The sequence below is a fragment of the Cicer arietinum genome, chromosome 8 (genome assembly GCF_000331145.2).
Source record: "Cicer arietinum cultivar CDC Frontier isolate Library 1 chromosome 8, Cicar.CDCFrontier_v2.0, whole genome shotgun sequence".
NCBI classification, from domain to species: domain Eukaryota; kingdom Viridiplantae; phylum Streptophyta; class Magnoliopsida; order Fabales; family Fabaceae; genus Cicer; species Cicer arietinum.
In genome coordinates this window covers 26,697,812-26,723,724 of record NC_021167.2, presented here as the reverse complement: position 1 = coordinate 26,723,724, position 25,913 = coordinate 26,697,812, and the positions used below count along the sequence as shown (strand labels likewise).

The 25,913-nt window shown below is 30.0% G+C and overlaps 4 protein-coding genes and 2 non-coding genes across 9 annotated transcripts; 1 reads left to right on the top strand and 5 right to left on the bottom strand.

Moving 5' to 3' along the window:
* The first annotated feature begins 5,618 nt into the window (after positions 1–5,618).
* LOC101498472 (VQ motif-containing protein 20) lies at positions 5,619–6,678 on the top strand. The gene has a single exon (XM_004512861.4). It carries the CDS (start codon positions 5,766–5,768, stop codon positions 6,513–6,515), a length of 750 nt encoding a protein of 249 aa, XP_004512918.1. The 5' UTR covers positions 5,619–5,765; the 3' UTR covers positions 6,516–6,678.
* Positions 6,679–7,877: 1,199 nt separating this feature from the next.
* LOC101498142 (sm-like protein LSM8) lies at positions 7,878–10,608 on the bottom strand. Its single transcript, XM_004512860.4, has 6 exons — positions 10,526–10,608; positions 9,879–9,931; positions 9,465–9,505; positions 9,301–9,375; positions 8,324–8,376; positions 7,878–8,225 (listed from the first exon to the last, which is right to left on the bottom strand). Exons 2-6 carry the CDS (start codon positions 9,913–9,915, stop codon positions 8,135–8,137), a joined length of 297 nt encoding a protein of 98 aa, XP_004512917.1. The 5' UTR covers positions 9,916–9,931; positions 10,526–10,608; the 3' UTR covers positions 7,878–8,134.
* LOC101497821 (pentatricopeptide repeat-containing protein At2g01860) lies at positions 7,878–15,225 on the bottom strand. The gene is made up of 8 exons (XM_004512859.4): positions 15,083–15,225; positions 14,097–14,277; positions 11,519–12,957; positions 9,879–9,931; positions 9,465–9,505; positions 9,301–9,375; positions 8,324–8,376; positions 7,878–8,225 (listed from the first exon to the last, which is right to left on the bottom strand). The coding sequence occupies exons 2-4, from the start codon at positions 14,252–14,254 to the stop codon at positions 9,882–9,884; spliced, it is 1,647 nt and encodes a 548-aa protein (XP_004512916.2). The 5' UTR covers positions 14,255–14,277; positions 15,083–15,225; the 3' UTR covers positions 7,878–8,225; positions 8,324–8,376; positions 9,301–9,375; positions 9,465–9,505; positions 9,879–9,881.
* On the bottom strand, positions 11,017–11,078 carry LOC113788134 (small nucleolar RNA snoR101). Its single transcript, XR_003474642.1, has one exon. It is a non-coding gene; the product is annotated as a small nucleolar RNA snoR101 (small nucleolar RNA).
* LOC113788133 (small nucleolar RNA snoR101) lies at positions 13,784–13,847 on the bottom strand. The gene has a single exon (XR_003474641.1). It is a non-coding gene; the product is annotated as a small nucleolar RNA snoR101 (small nucleolar RNA).
* A 1,453-nt stretch (positions 15,226–16,678) lies between the features above and the next one.
* LOC101496835 (uncharacterized) lies at positions 16,679–25,137 on the bottom strand. 4 transcript variants are annotated; one of them, XM_004512855.4, is made up of 10 exons: positions 25,000–25,137; positions 23,326–23,605; positions 22,894–23,128; positions 22,529–22,701; positions 21,704–21,846; positions 21,003–21,180; positions 20,333–20,912; positions 18,894–19,006; positions 18,094–18,337; positions 16,679–17,344 (listed from the first exon to the last, which is right to left on the bottom strand). In XM_004512855.4, the coding sequence occupies exons 2-10, from the start codon at positions 23,520–23,522 to the stop codon at positions 17,114–17,116; spliced, it is 2,094 nt and encodes a 697-aa protein (XP_004512912.1). In that variant the 5' UTR covers positions 23,523–23,605; positions 25,000–25,137; the 3' UTR covers positions 16,679–17,113. The 4 variants fall into 4 exon arrangements, with proteins under 4 accessions (XP_004512912.1, XP_004512915.1, XP_004512913.1 ...); XM_004512858.4 differs by having other exon boundaries at positions 22,529–22,698; XM_004512856.4 differs by lacking the exon at positions 25,000–25,137 and adding an exon at positions 24,733–24,977.
* Positions 25,138–25,913: the final 776 nt, after the last annotated feature.

The window sequence follows — 25,913 nt, the reverse complement described above, 5'->3', positions numbered from 1 at the left end:
CTTTCCTCAATGTGGTAGTAGGTGTCTTTTTCGTTTCATTCATTCATGTGGATCATGTCTCTAATCTAAACAATATTTCACAATTATAGATCTATCTTATAATTTTATAATAGCATTTAATTAACAGAATTAATCATAGTTTAAAGTTATTATAATTATTAGTAATAATAAATAAAGAAACGGATGAATGTTTTGCCTAAACATGTTAGACCCCAAACGTTAACATTTTTGTTAACAATTTTTTGTCTTTGAAAACTCAAAATTTATAAGAGTTAATATTTTCTCATTTTATGTTATATTAATATAGATAATTTGAGTATGTTTGTAAATTTAACTTTTTTATTTTTAATAATTTTAAATGTACTATTATTTGATGTAATTTTTATTTATTTGACCAAAAGAATATTATTTTTTAAATGATTAAACTCCACGTAAATGTGTTAATTAATTTTATAAAAATTATCTTATCAAAAGGTTAATAGGACTTTTACTAAATATTTTAATTGTACTGTTTTAACCTCAAAATATAGACATTATACTACTATTGTGTTTGTATTTTTACTTTTCATTAACTTTTTTATTTTCTATATCTTACATGTATTTTAAAAACATACATAAAATAAATAACACTGTATTTGATACTAAAATTTTAATGTATTTAATACATATACAAAGTATATTAAAATTGTCTAATAAATAAAGTTTATAAGTTAAATTAATCTTTTAATCCTTTATCTTATTTTTTAATTTGACACTATAATTATTTTTCTTCATTTTGGTCCGTAGATATACTTATGTTAATTAAATTAATTTATCTGTTAATTCTTTATAAAAAAAAAAAAAAAAAACATTAGTTTTATTATCATTTGGTCTCACTCTTTTTCAAACTATATATAAATCTTGATTTTTATAATTTTCTTCAACTTAATAACTTGATGGTCAATACTTATTTTCCTTAAAAAAAGTACTACTAGTACTATACTATTTGTAATAAAAACTAAAAAAATGAAAAGAGTTGCAATGATTTCATAAATTAAGATATAAAGTTTGTGAAAACAAAAGGAAGGAAAACAACATAGACGGTACCGTTACGGAATCCAGAGTGTGCTAAATTTGACTCTTATGTAATGATGAATTAATATATTCAAGTTTTTTTGTCTTACTTGTCTCTCCAAATTCATGATCTAATTTAATTATCTTGTTGAAGATAAAACATGATTTTTTTTATCTATTTAAGAGATGATAAATTTTACTTTAAATTTGTATTATTTTAAATTTAAATTTAAAATATATATTTTAATTTAATAATATCAATTGAACTAAGGACTAAAATTGAAATTTATAATATTATAAAAATCATTTGTTAAAAAATAGAAAATAAAAGAACTTTTATTATTACCGATAACACTAATAAATAATAGTTATTTTACAATCATGCATACGAAATTTAAATTTTATATGTGGAAGTTTAATTTTTACACTTTTACTATTAAATTCAATGTATATAATATATACTTTATGAATTTTTTATGTCATTTTCAGTTATATCTTTTTTATATAATTATAAAAATTATTACAAATAATTTTTTGTCATCTAGTGCAGAGCACGAATACTCAATTACATTAGTTAAAAATATATGTATCATTCAAAATTTACTATTTTTACTTTATATTAATAATGATAGTGAATACAATAATAGTTACTAGTTATTAAATGTAATTTAATAAATAAATAAAAAAATCATTTGTATATTTTTTTTATGAAATGATCAAAAGTTGAAAGTCAACGTGATTTCGTCGGCTGCTAAGGTGTCGTGGGACCATGTATTGTGTGTGGGGCTTGTCCAAAGTGGTCCAAATCAAATGTGTCCAATTATAAACTTTTTTTTAAGTGGAAAATATTCTTTTTATTCTATAGAAAGAGTTTAAAATCTTTAATGATTATATATTGATGATGTAAAATAGTTTTACAATTTTAAATCTATCATCTATTTATAGATTATAATACATTAAAGTAAATTGTAAAGACAAGTATCATATCTGTCATTTAATTAGAGTGTTTAATTTATGATAATATTTCTATTAGTATAAATTATATATTACTCTTTATTTATATTATTTTTAAGAGTCCAATGATTATTAACATTTAACCCTTCTTTCTTTTATAGTTAAACAAGTTTTCTCATGGTGTCGAAATTTTATAGGTTACAAATAGTTGAGGTTGTAAATAATATGAAAGATTTGATAAACTTAGGTACGAGCACAAATAGGTAATTGGAATGTTATAGACATTACAAACATACAACTCTTATAAAGGGATCTCAAACAGTAAACATCTCAATCAACATGTTTTTTACTAGCACTAGTTAAGGTCATTTCAGACTTCGTAGTGGATTGAGTTAATAGCGTATGTTCTTCGATTTCCAAGATACAACACCATTAACTATACTAAAATATAGCTACTGATTGTTTTGTAGTAATCTGATAAAATATTTCAATCAGCATCACTGTATCCTTCAAGTATTGTAGAAAATATTTGATAATGTAATCCAAGACTCATGATCTTTTTCAGGTATCTCATGACTCTTTCCATAGCATGTCGATGTTCCCCACTAGATCTACTGGTAAACTTGCACAATAGTCTCACGACATATGTAATTTCAGGTCTAATACAATCAATGGTTACCTAAGGCTGTCAATGATGCTTGCATATTCAGTTTGTCTAACACATTTACCAGTGTTCTTGAAGAGTTTCACACTTGAATCATATGGTGCGCAAGCAGGTTTACGACGTTTTATTTAAATTTCATGGTGTTAATCATTCTAATCATTGTATCATATGTCACGCTATTTGAAACATATGGCGTCATCGTTTTTTAGTTAAAAAATCAGAAGAATGAATCAAAAATGTCGACTTTTAAAATAGGAAGACCAATTTTGTGAATCAATAAAGATAGAGAGACTGAAATTGTAATAAAACCTTCATTTTATTTTTGTACCCATATGTTCATTACTTTTTTGCGCTAAATAGCATTGGTATTTCATTATAGATGGAGTATAGGTGTGCTTACCATTACCATAAATATAAAATAAATATATATATTGAATTAAGAGTAGTGTATGCAGTATTATTTAGACGGTTCAAATTGAAAAAAATATAATTGATATAATCTCATAATCAGTCTTCTATTTTAAAAGTTAATTTTGGTCTTCTTTCAAATTTTTGATTTAAAAAAAATATATAATTTAATATATTTTAAATGATGTGACATACGATTTCATGAAATAGAATCATTTAGATGAATTAATTATTCATATCTTATTAATTAAATTACAAAAATGAATAATTTATGTAGTTGAATGTTAAGGTTTTAGAGAGTTATGTTGCAATTTCGTGGGTTTTAATTATTTTCTGTCATATGTCATGTTATTTAAAGTATTTCACATAGTTATTTTTTTAGTTAAAAAATCATAATGAAAAATCAAAACTGCTTGTTTTAAAATATGATGACCAATCATGTGAATTAATAAAAATATGAGACTAAAATTATAATTAAACATAAACAATATTATTACATTTACACAAATAAAAAGCATTAAAACATAATAATTGTAACCGGAAAAAAAAAATTATGAAATTATTAACAGTTATGTATATTTTGTTTAAAAAAATACGGATATCTGCAAGTACAAATATCATTAATTTTACTAGCATGAATACCTTTTTTTTGACAAAAAAAAATCAAAATTCATTCAATCAAATTGATAGAAATATTACATCGACCGAAAACAATATAATTCAAAATTGCTAAAATAAAATAAAAAGATAAATCTATGAATAAACTAGGCATAATAACAGGGCGGGAGCGGATTTCGCCTGCTCCACCCCACCTGAATAATCGGAGAAAATTTGCATTCGCTCTTTTTTTAGCGTATGTGAAATCTAACCCTTCATTCTCGTTTGTGACGGAGTCTGAGTTTCTCCGTCCACCCCTGCACCTATAAAATTATAAATTTAAAAATTATATCTATTATAATTAATATAATAAAATAATTATTATTAGACAATAATAAAATAAAATAAAATATATTTTTATAGAGATGTGATTATATTTTTTAATAATTAAAAAATATTAAGTATATATAAAATTTAAAACCCGTCTCCCAAACCCGTTTGTGCCCCTGAATTTTAATTTTGTGGAAAGTGCGTATCCGCAATTAATCAAAACGAGTTTTCTTTGTTCCAAATTAATACGAGTTCGAGTGGATATCTGTGGATGCGAGTTATGTTACCATCCTTAGAATAAACTCGCATTACTTAGATTAATAGCATAAAATTGCACAATATTTACTATTGTAACAAAACTTGCAAATATGACAAAATTGAAGTATCTATAATACATATATGAATTTGGAACTTTAACATTGAAGACATCAAAATCATTAATTGAATCTGATTATACACTTGATTAAAATTAAATTATCAATCTAAATTAAATGAACACCGAAAAAAAAATCAAATGTTGCCTGAAACCAAAAAAAATCAAAGATCACAAGAAAAATTAAATATATGTGTAAAAATATTTATTTAATTAAAAGAAGAAAAAAAAAATTAGATAAAAATGGCCAAGTTTCAAAAAGGAGTAAAAGGTTGGGGGACGACAACCGGTTTTGTGTGTAAAGGTGATGCTTCTCGGATTGTGTAGATCTCCACATACATTACTAGTACTAATTAACACTCAATTTCAAATAAAATAAAAATAAAAATGATATTTAAAATGTTGATGCATCTAATTTATGTTTATATTTTATTCTGAACAAAGTATTTAATAAAAAATTTAGATTCCCTTAAAAATGCATTTATCTTTTTGTCCTCAAATACAAATATATATGATATATATTACTTTTATTAAAAAAAATTGATAACATAATTAATGTGTTTATTATATATAAAAATATAATTAAATTATCTTTTGTGTATAAACATATTCAATATTAATTGATCAATTGAAAAAGGACTTATATTAAGAAATAATTTATTTTTTAATGGATGTTTATAATTAATATAAAAGAATATATAATTATATTTTTAATGAACATTTATTTAAAAGAGAGTTTAATTACTAAGTAGTATCAAAATAAAATAAAAATTAATTTATATTATTAATATATAATTTTAGATATCGTTCTAATTGAAATCAAATATATAATGTATACATCGAAAGTGTATATGAAATAAATTCGTGAAACAAACTCGATATTGTAGACATTTCATATTTTCGGCTTCGGAAGAACAACCTTAAACTTCGCGTTGCCGTACCACACCAACAATTTAACACGTGGGGCCCACTCAGTCAACTGATTCCAAACCTTTCGCTCATTTGGACACTTCATCACTCCTCTATCCTCCAACACAGTGATCTCTACTCCATGAAATTCCCAAACTACCCCTTCCCATTTCAAATTGCCTACGTGTCACATTCTCATTGGCTATCACACTCTCCCACAACAATATTTTTGTTTTTGTTTTGCATGCGCCATGCAAATCTCACAAATCTTATATATACAACAACTTCATCCTTTAAAATCTTTACCTTAATTAACCACATCCACAAAATCATAACAATAAACAAATTTTTTATTTTTTATTTTTTTTCTTCTAATTTATTTAGCATCGTATAAATTTATTTAAAGCAAATCCATATTTATAATTCACATAATATTATACCTAATTTCATTTCTTACCATTCTTCAAAACCAAAGCCATGAAGCCTTCACAATTTCATGCAAAGAAAGAAATCACCTCAACCACAATCACCACAAAATCCAACATTAATGGAATGTTGCCACCACATTTGAAAATCAATAAAGATTCTCATTTCATAAAAAAATCACTATCAACATCATCACAACCATCATCGTCTTCATCGTCGTCTTCGTCAACATCGTCTTCATTGGCTAATGGCATGGGGGCATCAAACAAGCCACCCCAACAACCTCGCCATCCCGTGATAATCTACACACATTCTCCACGAGTCATTCATACTCACCCTAGGGACTTCATGACATTGGTGCAAAAGCTCACTGGGCTATCTCGTTCTGAGGGGGAAGACGGCGGGAGCAATGTCCCGTCGTCTCAACATCAGAAAAAGCAAGAGCCCGTGAGCAATGTTGCAATGGCAGCAGGAGTCAAGGAAAACGACAGAAAGAATGTTGTTATTGTTAGAAATGAAGACAATGACACGTCGTCGATTACCACCAATGAGAACAATTGTGGAAACATCAGTAAAACTCATGTTAACTCATGTTACATTGCATCAGAGACTCCAATGTTGGAGCCTCTGTTCAATCCTTACATGACAAACTTCTTGGCGCCGAGCACGACGGATTTCATGTGCTCGAGTCAACCGTTCTTGAACTATTCAGATTCATTGTTTTCTCATAATATGAGGACATCTATTCCCACCCCGGCCACCTTGGGAGGCTTGAAAGAATTTGGTGACTATCGATTATAGTTGAAGTTTTTTTTTTTTGGTTTGAATTTTGTGCTAATAAAAGTTCTAATTTTCCAGGATAGAACTTCATATCTTTTAGGTTTTAATTATTTTTAGAAGAATTAATAAAGTTTTGTTGTAGACAATAATTTGTACCTCTCATGGGATTTATTCTAGTGATCAGTTTCATAGATTTTGTGATTCAAAATAATAAAGAAAGAATTGGCTTTCTATGTTGCTCTCTTTCATTGCTATTTCTTTGTTGCTTTTGGGGTTGAACAGGAAATATATTACATCTTACATTGATTAGAAAATATATATATATATATATATATATAAATATTACATGTACCATAGTAAATCTACCATATATTACATATATATTTTTAACTGATACATCCTCTGCCATAATGGAACTTTAATTTTGTATATATTCAAAGAGAAATGATATAAAGACATTGTTTTCTCTCTTATTTTACTTTGGTTCTTGCGTCGGTGTCAGACACTCAAACAATATGTAATACGGTATCATATATTTGATCTTAAGAAGATGTCAAAAAATGTGTATATATGATTTCTTGTGAACATAATATATAAGAAATAGCCCTAACAACCTTTATATCTAAACTTAGTATTTTTGTTTTGTTTTAGCCATTTATTTACTAAACAATTTATTCACAGAGATGATAATTGGAGGCATTGGATGTAGTTTGGAAAATGGAGGCTTCAAATTGAATCAATAAGAATCTAGCAAGCGTTATCATTTTTTGTATCAATTTTGAATCCCTCTTTATATTCTAATGGCTACACTATATCTTTATGGAAATGAGATGCAACTGAACTTTGGGGTGATAGTTCTAACTGTTAAAAGATTGACATAATATGAGAAAATAAGGGTCTTTTTAGTTGGTATCAGTATCACTTTGAGTGAAGTGAAATAAAGAGCATCCATAGAGTCAAAATAACATAGCCGGTATCTTAACAATTCATTAACTCAAAATAATGGAAAAACTTATCATTCCATATGACAACAACTACAATGAGGTCTTACTACTTGCCAAGATCAACTACAGAAGTAGACAATGCTAAAAATAAAATAAAATGCTACAATCCCCTAATTTTATTAAGCAACGTTTTTCTTATTAAATAATCAAATCATTTTGATGTGGAATAATTTTAAGAAACATGCTATTTGAAACCATACTAATTAGATCAAACTTGTTCATAAGATACAATTATGTTTATAAATGATGTGGAATGAATTCACTTAGTTCGAGAGAAGATCGATAAATGATACATGTAACACATTTCCACATTCTATTCCATGGAAGAACCAAAATATCAACTGTAAGATAAACAATAAGCAAAAGAAGCAAACTACAGTGATAAAAAAAGGTTTCTTCAAATCAGATAGTCAGGACTCAGGAGTTTGTTACATTGCATAATCCAACATGTAGAAAGCCATGATTTCCATACCAACATCAACAACAGAATCAAGATATTTACTTATTTAGCATATTGTTTTATCAGCATATTCTTTTACTTTCATTTCATTGCTTAATGTCGTATGTAATGTACTAATGCTCCAATCCTTTCTACCAAGAAAGCAACCATCTCCTAACAGCTCTAACAGTTTTACTTCAGTGGATGACAGCCTTTAAGGGATGAGCTCTAAGCTTGGACAAATCTAAGTTAGAGTCTAGTTCCTCATCCAGTTCACCGACAACACTTCTGCAAAGCACAAACGGAAACGTTAAACCAACATAGGATTGATAAGGATGTGACAATGAATAGAGAAAAATGAAAAGACATATGAGAAACAGACATACATGTTGTCACCCCTAATGATGTATAAACCTAGAACAAGTTGCTGAACACCTTCCTGTAATTAGAAAAGAGAATGAGCAGACAAAAGGAAAACAAATACAATTATGACATGTGAGAATGAACCTGATAACAAAAACTCTAAATTAGAAAATAGTCAGAGAGGATTAAGGGGAATGTATAGGTAAATTAGCAATCACATAAATTTGTCATTGTCAATTGTCAACTTCAGGAGATTCCAATACAAGAAACACAACAATTACTACCTTAACTCCAAATAGAATAATGTGAAAGAAAAATAAATGAAGCCATATTAGCCACTACTATTATTGGTAGCAAAACGAAAATACAACATAATGTAAATCTCGAAAAGGCGAGGGAAAAAGTTGATGGCATTTGTAATTAACTAAAAAGCAAAAATGTATCACAAATTATAACAAAGTTCTACATCCCAATTCCTAAAAAGACATCTGTAATTAATTTGTGTCACATTATAAATAAAAGCAAATCATGCTCAAGATGTTGGATACAATGCAGTTATCGACTGCGTCGCAATCCTTCACAAATTGGCCATGGCGGTTGTCAAAAAATCTGCCATTGTGCCACCACAGCTGATATTTCACAGCAGTGCAACACTGACTGGATATCATGTCAATATTCAAAGCCTCATTCGATAATCAAACATGCCAAACTTTGTGACATAAAAAGACAATTGTTGTAGGATATAAACACAAATAGCATGTATTCAGATAGAGTGCAACATGATATCAGGCATGTCTAAAACTAAAATATTTGTTGTTTTATAATTTGGAAAGCCAATTCAGTAACTGAGATCTTTTAGATAATGAAGCAAAGAAGTAAGATATTTGTAAAACACCGTTCTCCACTTCAAGCAAATAAAACATTACAAAGCAATGACAACTTGTGACACAACTATCCCAAGTTCAAAGCTAAACGGGTGAACGCAGAATTTCATCCATACCTTGGTAGAAAAAACTCGTTCATGCGACTCATCAAGAATAATATTTGTTGCCTGGTCAAAACCTTTTAGGACTCCCTGAAAAGTGAACAGAAAAATCATTGTTAACAAAAAACGCACACACACAGGTTCACCAAACTAATTTCTTGTCGAATAAAAAGACTTACCACTATATTTCGTCCATCATTTGTAATGACTGAAATTGTCTCTGCAAAAAAATAAAAAATAAAATTAAAGCTTTAACCAAAATTACCCCTCATAGCATAGCTCAAAGCAGAAAAACACATCATGAATTAAAAAATATCAGCTTCAATGCTTTTGCAGCAATCACATTAAAACCCTATTTTAGTTTTGGTCCCCTAAAAATTGATACCTACCTATAACAGCTAAACTAGTCCCGTTAACTTCATCAAATTAGTACCTTTAAGCTCAAATCCCTAATATGTTAACAGTTCTTCCATCAATCAAGTGTAACCCGTAGAAACTAAAATACAGTAAAGTTTTATACACAATATATAACTAAAAGAGATAATAAATTAAGCATAAAATAAAAACATGAAAAAATGTTAAAGATTCCTTACGATCTACAAGAGACTCAAGTCCAGGACCGGTTGACATATTGATACTCTCAAAGCTGCAAAAGGGTTAATTAATTCATTAACTGAATAAATGAATGCACACAGGAAGAAAATAGTTGAGAGATGAGTTAAGAAGCAAGTTCATTGTGCCTTTCTTTTTATTGGGCTGGGTTTTGTGGCTTTTCAGTTTGGCCCAATATCAAATAGGACTATTTTCCTTGAAATATAGGTGTTCTATTTAAAAAGTTTATTTTAAAAAAAAAGTTATTAGAAAGTTTTAAGGTTAAAAAAAATCAAGTTTATCCCTAATTTTACTGACAAAAGAACCAAAATTGAAGCGATGAAGAGATTAATGGAGAAGTTTATCTAATCTTTACATGAAAATACCTAAACCTAAATTTCTCTTTATATATTTTTTACCATCATTTGCTATTAAGATTGGTAAAGCAAAATTGTAGGGTTTCATTGAAATTCGAATTTGTAAATTCATGACTTCATCTGAATCATTTCTATGCTTCATGCTCTGAGTTAGAAGATGAAATAATAAACAAGTCAACAAAAATTAACGATAACAACAACAAAAATAAAGTTTCAAAAAGGGAAAGCTTAGAAAGGAGAAATCAATTTTCGAAAACGGAAGGGAAACTTACTTTCGATGATACGAACAGGGAAATAGAGAGAGAGCACCGCGTGAGTGACAGAAGAGAGAGGAGGCTGAAGTGTGAAAATTAGGTTTGGATAGGATGGGAATTGTTTATTAAATTGAGGGCAATCTCGTACTTCACATATATACATTTATTCACAAATAGCATTTTGGTTTTCATTTCTTTTTATACCGAAATTACATATATCCAATATATTTAATTAAACTATGAATTTATTCTTAGTTGTTGTTTTCTTTGAGTTTGACCATCAATTATCGTGATTTTTAACTAAAAATAGAAAGTGATTATGAATATTAACTCCTATAAGTATTACGTATTCATTATTTTCTAAATATTTTAAAATTTTAATCTATTAAACAAAAATTAGGATTTAGGGTTTTATCGCAATTTGATTCGGGTGGTCTCTTTCGTCCATCAACACGTAGTTTTCCTCTTTCGATTTCAATTTGCTTATTATTTAGTTATCAATATGAGAATGCATCAATGGATGAACTTGTCAACACATGAACTTACGAAGTTCAGAGATCAAGTGTAAAACCATCAGATACATCATATCTTAGAACTGTCATTTTAGTTTATGAAAGAAAATGTTAAAATGGTGAATACAACATAACATAATTTACATTCTTTCCCATACAAAATCTTTAATTGAAAATACAGAAAAACAAAGTTATACCTTTTACTTATTAACAAAAGTATTTGAAGTGAAAACAGAATATGTTTTTCAAACTAAAAAGACCCTTATTTTCCCATATTAAGTCAATCTCTTAACAGTTAGAACTATCACCCCAGAGTTCAGTTGCATATTCACATATGTACAAATGGAATCTCATTTCCATAACGATATAGTGTAAGCCATTAGTATATAAAAGGGGATTCAAAATTGATAAAAAAATGATAACGCTTGTTAGATTTTTATAGTCTACAGTGCTTTATCTATCAAATCATATGACACTAGATGTTTATCTAGATTGAAACCTGCTATCTCAGCCTCTTTATAGATCTCTCTGCACTTTGCTATCCTCCCAGAGGCCATGTAAATATCAAGCATGTCCTTGTATAAACCATAAGTAGGAGAAAATCCTGCTTCTTTAAGTTTTGAAAAATATCTCATGGCTCGGGACAGGTCATTTAAAGCAACAAACACCTTTATCACCACGCGATAAGCCGAAAGGTCAAAGAGGCAATTTGAAGCCTCCATTTCCCAAACTACATCCAATGCTTCCCTGTATTTCTCCTCTGTGTAGCGGCTATGAATTAGACAAGTGTACATAACCACACTTGGTTGACAACCAGACTGTCTGAACCAACTATACATGCTCTCAACTACTTCAAACTTCCCCATCTTTGCACATATTTTCATTATAGCAGTACAATCTTGTGAGCTTAAATTCAATTCATCTCGCTCCCCGAGTTCATCTAACAAGGGCTCCACATGCTTGTATCTATCAGGGTTCTTTCCAAGTTCCAATATTAATTTTGCATAAATGCTGGGATCCAACATTCTTTTATCCCTTCTGGCAACTGCCAATACCCTCCAAGCAAGTCTAAGGTTTCCTCCTTTTAAGAAACCCTTAATCAACGCCTCCAACACCGCACGACTTGCCAAACCAGTAAACTTGTTTAGGTTGGATAGAACCTTCAAGTTGTGCTTCCTAGCCAAGACCTCAATTGTCGAGGCAAGAATCCAATCATCTGGGAAAAGATGAGGTTGGTTTTGGGCCCAACAAAATGTTTGTAAAGCTCTCTCAGGGTGCCCCATATGGCCTAATTCCTTTATTGTCAATGATAAAGAACCCTTTCTCAGAAACTGTATCCATTTTCCAAGAACTATAGACACATCTTCATCAGGATTAAGCTTACCGATCTCTCTTGCCAAACCAACGAGGAAACTCGGTGTTTTATATAATTTCTTATCCATGGAAGCACGAGAAGAAACCACATTGGGTAGTCTTTTCGGCGTAGGTAATCCCACTGGTCGAAGCTTGAAGGGAGCTGGTAGAGGAAGAGGTCTTTCCCGATCCAATTTTCCCGGTTTTTGCGGGATTCTACCTTGAAAAAGTGACGATATGGCATCAATTTCATCCGATTCCCAAACAACATCAGTACTTTGTTCCTCCTCGTTGCTCTCTATATTGAAATCCTTATCACTATCATCATGAACTGGTTCGGTGTTGGTGGTGCTAGGCTTCTTCAAGAACAAATTAACACCAAACTCCGGAGGTAGTTTGGTACGCCGTGGATATTGAAGGTTCTTTGTTGGTTTACTACTTCTCCTATATGAATTTGAATTTGAATTTGAATGTGCTGATAAAGTGATTCTATTGTTTCTGCACAAAGTTCTTCCTAATGGAACCAAATGTAGACTAGGAGGAAATGACACTCTGCAATCCATTTGAACTATCATTGAGAACCACCTGCGTATAAAATTATACTTAAATATTTCAGCATCTATATCAACAAATCGAACAAGAGAGAAAAATGTTTTCTCTGCACAGATTAAATTGACAGTTAAAAGAAAACGAGTTTCATTTCATAAAATTATTACATCAGGGACGGTTATTGCAGCCACAAATCGCTACTGAGGTTTGTTGTTTTTAGGGTTTTAATTGTTCAAAAAAATGTTCCTTTTTGGGATGTGGCTCTTCAACAAAGAGATGAATTGATGGAGAACTGAGTATCAGTAAAATTGGGGAGAAAAGAAAATCAGGCCACTAGAATAAAAACATCCAACACTTGACCAATTCAGCAGCATCCTTCCTGTTTTTACATCGGTCGCCACTCAACTCAGCAATTATGCTACCGAGTTGTCAGTAAAACTAGAGATAAACTTGATTTTTTTTAACCTTATATCCCAAAATGACTTAATTTAAGGCAGTCATTTGAGTCAAGAATCATTCGACGATACAAAACTCTCACAACTAATAAAATTCATGAACTCGTCTAGATGATTCAAATAAATCCCTTGCCACTTGTTAGTACCATCAATTGTTGATCAGACAAACTTATTGAGGTGTTTAAAAGTAGCTGTGTAACAGAACCATTTTAAAATCATATACAAAATTTCTCACATACAATATTATTAATTTGACGAGTGTTCTTTAAAGATTAAAGTATGAAATTATAAAGATTAACAGAAAATGAAATGCTTAAAATATTTTCTTCAATAGTTAACCATGCCAACTCATTTTTCAATATTATTCTGCCCTCCATAAACAAATTAATAATCAAGTGTAAAGGTAATGCATCAGCGAATAAACTTGTCAACACAAGAACTTACCTGAAGTTCAGAGATCAAGTGTAAAAACATCATATGCACTATCTTTTCACTTAGATTTTTTTTAACATAAGAATAAAATGTTTCCGTAGAAATAATATAATTCAAGTATATTCAAACAACCACAACAAAATCTCGAATCATAAATAAGAAAACTTGACAAAACAAAAATAAAACCACAATGTAATATCAGAAAGCAGCATAACAACAATAGATGCAGTTAATTCAAAATGTTAACCAGAACTGTAGTATGCTACAAGAACAGGAAGACAACATCACCTATCTGCAAGGTCGCAGGATGCGGCTAGGTTTTTCTTTTTCCTTGAAAGAGAGAGAATGAGATAAAACACCCAAAACGAGGAAGAGACTCGTGACTTAGAATGAGAGCCCAAGGCTGTGAATATAGATTCCAGCAATTTTGTTGTTGGGCCAGACATGCTGAATCAAGCTCGGACGCATTCTGTTCAAACATAAACACGTTTACAGCGTTAATAAAGGAGGGAAATATGCTTGACATTGCATGTATATGACAAAGTGTAAAACAAATCAAAACCAATCTAAAAGCATGGGTCTGAAAATACAAATTTCAGTATGATAGTAAAATATCAAGCAGCTGGCAACTTTAAATTGAACATTAGAAGTTAGAAGTGAATAACAAAAAAAACCATTAAGAATACAATGAAATGAGTTCCACATAGTTGGGTGAAAAATATTATAAAAACAAACACAAGATCTATCATAGTCGTTAAAGAGGCTTTAAAAAATCAACAAAACCTATATAAATCAACCCATTTGGTCCTCAAAAACCATTCAAATTCAAATCATAGTACAGTAAAAAGGGTTAATGGCAGTTCAATATGCAAACATGTAAAGCATGATTGATTTCTAAACAAGAAATTCCCTGTTGCAAATAATATTTTCAAAACAAACTTCAAAAACGAAAAAACTTGTTTCTGCCAATTGTTCATGTAAATTTAACGTAGATATGTTCAATGAAATAAATGTATGCTTATAAAAGGGAGAAATTATTGATAGGCATTAATAGTTTGAGTTAACAATTCATTAAAAAAAAGAAAATTAGAGTAACCAACAACAATGAATCCAACGAAGGTGAAAAATCATTTATAACCAAACATGATTATCGCAGAACCATTGAAAGTGATAGATATTCAAAAACGAAAAAATGAAATGGCAGAGCAATATATAACTAAATAATAAGCAAATTGAACAATTAGAGTAATCGAAATCGAGAGAAGGAAACTAACTTGCTCTTGATGGACGAACGCGAGCACCCGAATCAAACTGCGATAAAACCCTAAATCCTAAATTTTGTTTATTAACTTCATATTCATTTTTTTTTTTATAAATAATCTATATTTATCAACAAAGATGGAACACAGGGTTCAAAAAATTTGATAAAACATAGAGCTTACATAGATTGATTTTTTCTTTTATCAAAATCTATTACAACTATTGCATAAAAAATAATACCAAAATAAAAATAATAAAATATTACAAAATTTTATATACTATTTAGAAAATATAAGATATTTAGAAAATAATAGATTACTTAAATTACTTAAATGTAATAGGAGTTAACATTCACAATCACTTTCTATTTTTATACATAATATTCTATTTTATGATTATAAATCATGTTAATTGATAGTTAAGTTAATTATGCTAAAATAAAAAATATATTGCTTATATTTTAACTAAGTACTGATTTTGTAAAAAGAAAAAAAAACACATTTTGAATTGAGTAAAAAAACAACAGCACACTGTATTTTCTTAATTTCTAAGGGCCTCTAACACGTGACACTAATTGATAAGTAATATTTTTTTTTCAAATAAATTAAGATTTAAAATAGAAAAAATAAAATTCACGTGACAAAAGGTTGAACCATTTGTGTCTAAAGCAGAATAAAATAGATAAATTTTATCTTTATTTATTGTTTGATTTACCCTCATTTATGTATATTTATCATTATCAATTTTTTTGTTATTACCATTTTTCTTTTTAATAACATAACAAGTGTTATCTTTATCTTTATCTATCTTTTATAAAACTGAATTCAATAAATGTATAAAAATGAAATCATTTTAGTTTCTTCAATCTAACAAATATATTTAATGCAAATAATCACAATTTATCTTTTTTTTTATACAACTGAATTCAATAAATGTATAAAATAAAATTATTTTAAATTCTTCAATTTAACGAATATATTTAATGCAAATAATCACAATAATTAAGAAGTAATTTAAAAGATTTTGAATATGAAAGTCGACCAAATTCAATGAAAGAGATTATCATACAAAATAGTTTTTACCGTCAAATACAAAAGAATTTAAAAATAAATTTAAAAACTTTTTAATTAATTTTTTTTTAAATAACACTTTTAAATAATTCCCCTATATTTCAAGGAAAATAGTCCTATTTGATATTGGGCCAAAGTGAAAAGCCACAAAACCCAGCCCAATAAAAAGAAAGGCGCAATGAACTTGCTTCTAAGTTCTAACTCATCTCTCAGCTATTTTCTTTTTCTTTGTACTCCTCAATTTTTCACTCTTTTATCTATTTAATTTTGTGTGCATTCATTTATTCAGTTAATTAATTAATTAGTTAACTCTTTTGCTGCTTTGAAATTATCAATATGTCAACTGGGCCAAGACTCGAGACTCTTGTAGATTGAAAGGTCTCTCCAACATTTTTCCATCTTTTATTTTATGCTTAATATATTATCTTCTTTAGTCATATATCATATATAAAACTTTACTTATTTTAGTTTCTACGGGTTACATTTGATTGATGAAAGAACTACTAACATATTAGAGATTTGAGCTTAAAGGTATTAATCTGATGAAATTAACCGGACTACTTTGCTTCCACAGTTGAGTCTTACATTTCAAGTATTTTTTGGATATATGTGAAGGATAAACAATTATTTGATCCTTAAATGTGTGAGAGGTTGTCACAATAGTTGTTCAATGTAATCAAATTACAAAACGTACATAAATGCATCTTTTGTTAGCTAGTTTAGTCCTCAAACGTGTCTTTCATTAGTCAGTTTAGTCTTCAAATGTATCTTATTTTAGTCAATTTTGTCTTTAAAATTACAAACAGATGATACACTCATGGATGTGATGATACACTCATGGATGTTTTTATAACTTCGATACATTCAAAGACTAAAGTGACAATGCCTCACACATTTAAAGACCAAAATGCCTATTTATCCTGATGAAAAAAAAAAGTAAAGTATTCAACGCAAAACATGTACATAACTTCATCATCACTTTCTTTTCTTGTCCTCTTTATTATCTCTTTCAAGTTTAACAGGAGCAGCTGGTATGCTGAACCACCATTCCCTGAATCTCCTCTCCCATCTCTCTGTGCTAGATTTCCTTGGAGGTGAATACATTGTAAATATCTCCAAGAACACTAGAAGAACTATGTATTTACAAGGTAAGAAAGCCAAAATCAACCCTGCTGATACAAGACCTAATGCCATCTTCTCTGTGGCCTGATTCATACCATATAAAAGGAACCAAGTATTACAATGTGTGACGGAAATTTGCAATCAATATTGCATAAACTTCTCAATATATTTGAAACACTAACATAGGCACATAGACCGGACACTGATACCACACAGACACAACGACGTTGGTTATAATTTGAAAACATGGAAGTAATTGAATGTTATTACATGTGTTGGTATCGTATCAATGGCAGACACCAGACATGCCTTCAATTTGAAATATCAGTGCTACATAGGTTATGAAATGTGTCCAAACTTCTTTGCAAGTAAAACTAAACTCGGCAATAATAGAATAGGATTTTTTTTTTTTTGTTTAATTATGCTTTTAGTCCCTGCAAATATGTTTGCTTCTGATTTTAATCCATGCAATATTTTTCGGCCACGAAAACAAAAAAAGTTGCTTGTGATCATAGTTACTTTATTTTAGTCCCGTAATATTTGGATTGCGTTGAATTAGTCCCTATAAAGTAAAATTAATTAGGTCGTATTTTAGGAACTAAAAACAATATTCTCTACATATTACGGTGACTAATTTAACATGATGAACAAAATAATACAAAAATTAGAACAAAATAGCGAGAATAAAAGCAAAATTTCTATTTTTCAAGGATCACAACATTTTTTTTTTCAGGGACTAAAATCATATTTAAGCCTCTTTTTTATTTCAAGAAATGGATTCGAGCTTCTTTCCGGCAAAAAAGTAAAAATGAGAAAGGGGGAATGAGAGAAACCTGAGGAAAAATGGAGAGTAACAAGCCACGGAACTTGAGAAGAATTATGTTACCATCTTGTATGAGCTGTTCAGCTTGAGAAACGGCGTTCTGAACAGCCAAAAGCTGTTCCATTGTATTCATTGGTGGAGGAACTACAACTTTAACTTCAGTTACAGGCCTACCTTGACTAAAACATCTTGTAATTATCATAAAAGCTGCAATGAACACATGCACCAGTGCCACTGCATAGCCAAGCCAACCCCTGAAATTTTTATAATAAGATTATGGCAACGTTTGGATAAAATGTTTAATTAAGCACTTATAGCATAAAAGCTTATCAAATAAGTGTTTATAATTTATATATAGGTTAAGTATTTCAATAACAAAAGAAAATAAAGTCAATTTGTTTTCATATAAGCTACAAACGATTTTCATAAGCTATCCTGGAGAGCTTATGGAAAGAAGTTGAAAGCAGCTTATGGACATACCATACGTTGTTTTCATAGCCTCTCTCAAACAGTCTGATAAGTACTTATCAAAAGAAGCTCAAATACATCAACTCAAACAGAACTTATCTAAGTTATCAAAAGAAGGCAAATATATCATCATAATGAGCACAAAAAGATGTTAAAAATGAGAACTCAGAATAATTTGTTTTTCCTTCATTATTGCATATCATCCATAGCTTTTACCCTTAAATTGCTTATCTAATTTCTACAAAAATTTCATAAAATTTCAATAAAAAATGTCACCTCTCTCTCTTACCTCTCAACAAATAACAGGTCTGTATAATATTGATTAGTAATTGAAAGTTTTACCTCCAGATGATGTAACCGAAGAACAAACAAAACCCAAAAGACTTCCATGGATCATCCCAATACACCAAAGATTGAAGAGACTTCCTAAGTTCATCTAGAGGAAAAAGTAACTCCTGAAAATAGAGAAAATAACATGTATTAGAGACAAAATAGGATAATTCATGGAATCGGGGTTTTCTATGCCGACTTTGGAATAAGGAGCAGTGAAATCAATTATGTACAACAATGGCTGTAAGTGAGGTCACGTTGTCCATAGGCGCTCATCCGTAAGTCGTAAATCATTGCGTTATAGAGGAAAAATGCAGCTGCCACAACCACCATGGTGAACAAAGCCTAAAAACTCACTCTTAGAATATGAGTTTTAGGTTTAACTCAACCCCAAAAGCTAGCTCAAGAGTATAGGATTGCCCAAGTGTTATAAGGACAAATATTGCCACATCTCTAGTCAATGTCAAATCTCAACACCATCTCACACTCGGTACTAGACATTTGAAGCGTGGACAAATGCAGATGCAGGTGGTCCAGTAACAAATCTAGGATAGACACTGAATCTAGGTTATTTATTTCTTTTTCTAGTGTTTTGTTCTTTCTTTTTCTTCACATTTCAAATTCTTCTAATTTATATCTTACATGTTGTATTTTTTCTTTTAAATTCATCATGAATTAGGCTCAATTTAAAACCTAAGGTCATATATCAGAGGCTATTCATCAGGCCACACACCGTATTATCCATGCACCAAGCTCAATAGTGTTGTGCGTGGGAGGGTGTATTGGGAAATCTCACATTAAAAATAAATAAGACTTAAAAAGAGTTTATAAAGAAAGGCACATGTCACCTTACACACGGATTTTTTAATAATGAGTTAGGCTAATTCAATACCTAAGAGTTTTATTAGAGTATATGAAAATACCTTGATATTATGTTATACTCCCTCTGTCTCACAATGAATGTCAGTTTATGATTTTTGCACACATATTAAAAAATGCAATTAATTAGAAGGAAGAGATAAGTCATTTGAACAAACTATCCATCTTAACTATTAGTGGATTTTTCATTATTATCAATGCAAAGTATAATAATGTTTTGGAAATTATGTTTATAATAATCATTGAACGGTAGTATAGGAAAAAAATAGTTAAAGTTGCATTAAAAATTGTAAATAACATTCATTTTGAGACAATTATTTTTTGTTAAAATGGCACTCAATGTGAGACGGAGGGAGTAGTAGTATCTAAGACTATCTCTTAAGATTAGTTTTTCATATTTAGTAGTTATTTGACAACACTTTAAATAATGTATTGTATAACAATAGTGATTGTACCAATTCTGCTATGCTTTAGTGCCACTATAGCTGCAATTTGACAACACTGATAAATATTTTTCAATAACACTACTGGCACAAGCAAAACTGAAAGAGCTTGGCTAAATGAATTAGTACCTTCATGACAGCCAAATTAGTGTCAATGCCATCGACTTTAACACCATCAACTGTTGCCTGTGCAGATACGACTTTTTTATAATTGTTCTTAGATTCTTTAACAACTTTTTCCAATGAAGTCATTTCTCCAACCGTTATTTCACCAACAGCAATCCTGCTCTCATTTGAGCTGTTTGAACTTGTTCCAAATCCAAATCCCAAGTCAGAAACCATGTCCAAGACCGAGATAGAATACATTCCGTTTCCAGGCCTGGAATTGTTCCCGTGATCTGATTCCCTCGAGTTCGACATATTTACAAGGGTTTCTAATATCAAGTCTCCACCTGGAAGCTGATCGCATAAATTAAACATGAGAAGATAATTATTCTGTATAGGGCCTACAGAACTAATATCTTCAAGGGATTGCAATCGCAAAATTCCTAAAACAGCCTTCCAAAGCGCTTCGTCCAGTGCAACCCCTTCAATTCCATACTTTCTTATGAATTTGTGAACACAAAGAATCTCTCTGATGATAGCTAGCCAATAATCACGACGAGCGTGACCTTTAAGCTCTGGAAATTCTAGTACAGCAGGTTCTGATCTACATGAGAAATAACATTTGAAAGTTGATAGCAAGATAAACTTCTGCAGTTATCCATTATCTATAACAAAAGATTGTGCAAATACTTACAAGGATGTTGAACTATAGAATACGGCTTTGTCAAAAAGCCGAGTCCCCCAAGGTCCAGTCAACTCAGGTTTAACAACTTGGTTTAGATCATCTGATAAATCATATCTTTTTGGTTTGTCGTAAGATACAACGCGAAGTTCTTCAAAATAAAGTGCATGGTCTGTTAGGATTAACCTTCCTGCATGCATGTTACAAAGAGTTACTTAAGTCTTTTAAGAATAAACAATGCATTCCTTTACTCTATCAGCAATATATTATATTCCCTCCGCTTAAATATAAGAGAAAGTAAACTTTTTCTTATATTTAAGACCGGAGGAAGTATTTTATGTAAACATTTAGGTTATGTCTAACTCAACCCTACAAAACGGGCATATAAGGTAGAGATGTCTAATTGTCTCCCATTTATTAAGTTATTTTTCAGGTTATAACCCATCCAATGTGGAACTATCGAGTCGACACCCCCCCGTCTCATATCTAGGATTGGATGTCTGGTGCCTGACCTAAATGGCCTGATAGAGGGTGGCCCAGCAGATCGCGAATCAAGTTTTGATACCATCTTAAAATCTAGATTGAGTCTAACTCAACCTTACAAAACCAGCTTGTAAGGTGAGGAATGCATCCCATTTATAAACTTATTTTTCAGGCCATCTCTGATAGATATTGGACTCTCAACATAAATGTATCATTTTTTACACACTTACCAGGCCAGGTGGATACTCCTACATGCTCAAGGACTGGTTGTGTGGTGACTGTTCCATCAATCTCAAGAATCTTCTCCTCTCGAGCGAGTCGCATAGCAGAAAGGAGAGACGAGTCTGAACTGCTCTTCATTTTTTTTATTGCTCTGAAAAGATACAAAAAAAAAAAAACTTAAAAAAATTTGAGCCTAGCTCTAATCACGTAGGAATACAACAAAATAACAAACTCTTAAATAGAAACTGAAGCAGATAAAAATTATCAATTACAAAGTACAAAAGACTTCTTGGTTAAGTACATGTAGCCATGGTTATCAAATCGAGATTACAATTGTGAATTCAAAGAGCTATTTTCTGAATCGTGAATCAAATCTCGTGATGAATTGTAGGATACATGACTAATAAAAATATCTTATTTTTAACTAAAAACAAGTTACATAACAAAATTATAAGCCGATAATGTATATCATATATGAAACTCACAATATTTCAAAATTTGAGTCACAAATCAAATGACAAAAGAAAAGTGATTAGTTATACAAAGTTGACAAAAAAGTGGTTTAGTTAGTGCTTCATTAGAATGAATCGAAATTCATTACAGTGAAACAGGATTCATCCTAATGAATTAGGATTCAATATGAGATTCATGTTCAAAATAGATACACACTAGAGATTCTTATTGATAAGGTTCAGTTTAGTATCAAATCAAGATACAACTTGCATGTATCATAAAATATTGATAACCATGATGCAACTTGTAGTACACTCAAATTAGAGGGTATAAGACCATATTGTGAAAGTAATAGCATATTTTAAGGTAGAGATGATTACTTTTCTAGCCCGCTGAGGTATTTGTCATAGATGGAGAACTGAAGGCGACCACCGGTTGACGAACTCAGCGCTTCGAAAAGATTTTCACAAATGATGACATTGGCAATGATGGGAACTGCAGGAGCTATTCGACAGAAAGCTTCTAAACAGACAGATACATCTTCATCGACCTTCTAATAGATACACCGAGGGCCATTAGTATTACTAAAGAAACCACAAACAAACCTATAGAAATAGAATAGAGTGCATATAATATAATACAGAAAGAATTAACATTGACAAAACACAGTGTTCTTCAAAGAGTTTTTTATTTATTAACTATTTGTATTCGAAGAAAAATCTCACTCGTATTCTGACAGACATACATTAAGCAGAGGTTGGCTAGTGGCAGCCGGGACCTCCCAAGCTAACATCATGTCGTAAGTCAAGCGCCGGAATGTTTTATCAAATAGATGACCAGACATTTGCGCTTTCAAGGAAAGTGCTTTGAAACAACAATATTCCAATAAGTTCCTTGCGTATCGTGATGGATTCTTTAGGGAATCAGACGCCTCTTGATTGAAGCTCTCCTGAAGATCACTTGAGGAGGTCTTAAGGATTCTGCATTATTTGTTTTTAATAACAGTTTAATTTCCAATTGAAAAATTATGAGACAATGCATCAAACAAAAACAAATTTTAAGGGTCCTCGGCTACCTAATATTCAAACTAAATCTAAAAAGATTGAAAGTTTTGAAACTGATAATGAAGCAACATAGTTGGCAGGTAAACAAGATAAGATACCGAAAATGCACTTACTTTGCACATCTACGAACAACTAGATTTGCAACTGGAGAAAGCTCGCGTATAAAATTCTTCCCAGCAGAAGGTGAATTTTCCATCTCCTCAAATTCTTCATCAAAATAACTCTTCTTGCCAAGCAACCATTTAAACGATCCATCTTTTACTAGACCTTCAAACATAGTTCTGGTTTTTTTTTTTCCAGCTACAGGCATCTCTGTTTTCAACCTCTATCTTGTCAAGTTGGAAAACAAGACACCCAAAGAATGTCAAATTTTTCTCAAAGTTCTTGCATAGACTGAAACATAAAGGTAAAGGTAGTCAACAAAATGAATATTGAATCACACCAAAATGAATCCTCAAAACTAGACCATTAACATTCAAACTCCTAATCATAGATTAAATGTCTCAACTCCACCAGCACCACTTGAAATAGATTGAGTACTATTGACAAGGGTGGTTGAAATGAAGGAGTGCCTCGGGTGTTTTAAGTCATAAAAAAGTACCATTCAAACTGAAGGGGAAGTTTTATCGCACAACTGTAAGGTCGGCGATGTTGTATGGGACACAATGTTGGGCGGTAAAAATTCAACAAAAGGATAAAATAAGTGTAGCAGAGATGCGCATACTGCGTTGGATGTATGGAAAGGCTAGACGAGATAGGATTAAGAACGACAACATTAGAGAGAATTAGGGTGACACCTATAGTAGAAAAGATGATAGAAACTCGGCTTTGAATGTTTGGGCATGTGGAGAGTAGAGCTGTAGATTATGTATAAAGAGAGTAGATCAAATGGAAGGTAGTCAAATCTTTAGAGACAGAGGAAGATCTAGAAAACTGTAAGAAAATTTATTAGGAACAGTCTAGAGATTAATGCGTTGGAGAGAAATATGCTATGTAATATAACATTATGGCATTGTTTGATCCATGTAGCCGACCATACATAGTGGGATAAAGTTTGGCTGTTGTTGTATTGACATTCGAATAGTGTTAGCAATCACATATAAATCACATATAGCAGAAAATATTGTTCAGTTCAAATTCTGCTACGCTGCAGTGCTATAGTACCGCTATTTGAAACACTTCGTACAAAAAATGCCACTACGCTATAACAGCTATCTGACAACACTTCACTACAATTGGAGCAGAGTGACCAGACTTATAAACCACAAACAATTGTTACAATTTCTGAAAACCCTTCAACAGTTCACAAAATTTAGGATTTACAAGAGACAATGACCCATTAACCCACAAAAGCAAACATGAAAAAGAGTAATAAATTACCAAACACAAGGGTACTCACCAAAAAACAATACTTTAACTATTTCAATCACAAAAAACAGCATAACCAAACACATTAGAATCTCATCATGATCCAAAATTGAAGCAAATAAATAGCACAAAGCAAAACCCAAGTGACCCACCTTTATAATTGCAATAAAAATTTAAACTTTGGCAAATGGGGTAGCTTCAAATCGCAAGATTTTCGTAACCCATTTTGAGAAATAGAGAAATTCGAATGATTCAACAACACAAACCAAGAACTAGGTAACTTGGTTATTTGAGATAATAATAATATACGAGGTAATGAAAATTGTTTGAATTGGATTGAAGTTAGTGAAAAAGATTAGTTTTGAATAAGTATCAATAGATAGAGAAATGGTATTGATTTCAAGAAATCAAGTTCTTACCTTCTCAGAAAGAATCACAAACTCGTCGTAGTTGCAAGGAAATTAGTTACATGTCACTCGTTGAATTCTATTATTCGAAGTATAATAATATAACATTATTTTTTTTAGTTTGAAATAGATTTTACAGATAATTTACCGTGGAGATATGTGTCCTTTGTTTAAGATTTTTTTTTAAAATAAATTTTATAGTATTTTATATTTTTGTTATAATATTTATAAAAAAATTAAAAATAAGGTTTCAAATAAAATTTAAAAAATAAGTTATTTTAATATATTTTTGTTATAATATTTATAAAAGTATTTTAAATATTTAATTTATTTATTATAACTTTTTTCGGACAATAAATTTTAATAATAATTAAAATGAAAAACTTTTTTTGAGAAGGTTTTTATAAAAATAAATTCTAAAAGATATTTTTTTTTAAAATATGATTTTTATTATATAAAAATATTTAATTTATTAAATGTCAAAATTATTTTATTTAATTAATAACAAATAAATTTAAAATAATTTCTAAATTTTTAAAAATTAAAGTTAAAATCATTTTTTAAAATGTTAAACAAATAAGTCATTGTAGCAATTTGAAGATATATATATATATTCACGTTATTGTTGATATAAATTGAAGTCCAAATTTACCAATTAACAAGATGCGAATTTTCATGGGATGTGGTTTGGAAAAGTTTAAGATAAAAAGAAATTATGAATTTAACTTACATTTTTAATTAAAAAAACAACTAATTGTTGATATTGATTATTTTAAAAAAACAAAGACCAATTTTAATAATCTAATAAAGAAATCAAAACCTGAATTGATTAAATTATTTTAAACATTATTTCACAAAAAAATTACTAGTGAAAATATCCAATTCAACTAAAAATTCAAATTCCAATTCTTTTTCAAATTTTAACT

Excerpts from the sequence above, each read along its gene's own strand:
- LOC101497821 (XM_004512859.4), bottom strand. The coding sequence starts at position 14,254 with ATGTCTGGCCCAACAACAAAATTGCTGGAATCTATATTCACAGCCTTG. Across the intron at positions 12,958-14,096 it reads TCCTGCGACCTTGCAGATAG|GTGGTTCTCAATGATAGTTC; the intron begins GTGATGTTGTCT and ends TTTTATACGCAG. Across the intron at positions 9,932-11,518 it reads TAAAGAGGCTGAGATAGCAG|CTTTGAGAGTATCAATATGT; the intron begins GTTTCAATCTAG and ends ACCCTTTTGCAG.
- LOC101496835 (XM_004512855.4), bottom strand. The coding sequence starts at position 23,522 with ATGCCTGTAGCTGGAAAAAAAAAAACCAGAACTATGTTTGAAGGTCTA. Across the intron at positions 19,007-20,332 it reads CTAATTTGGCTGTCATGAAG|GAGTTACTTTTTCCTCTAGA; the intron begins GTACTAATTCAT and ends CTCTATTTTCAG. Across the intron at positions 17,345-18,093 it reads TACTCTCCATTTTTCCTCAG|GCCACAGAGAAGATGGCATT; the intron begins GTTTCTCTCATT and ends GGTATGAATCAG.
- LOC101498472 (XM_004512861.4), top strand. The coding sequence starts at position 5,766 with ATGAAGCCTTCACAATTTCATGCAAAGAAAGAAATCACCTCAACCACA.
- LOC101498142 (XM_004512860.4), bottom strand. The coding sequence starts at position 9,915 with ATGTCAACCGGTCCTGGACTTGAGTCTCTTGTAGATC. Across the intron at positions 8,377-9,300 it reads AACGAGTTTTTTCTACCAAG|GAAGGTGTTCAGCAACTTGT; the intron begins GTATGGATGAAA and ends TTCTAATTACAG. Across the intron at positions 8,226-8,323 it reads ATCATTAGGGGTGACAACAT|AAGTGTTGTCGGTGAACTGG; the intron begins GTATGTCTGTTT and ends TGTGCTTTGCAG.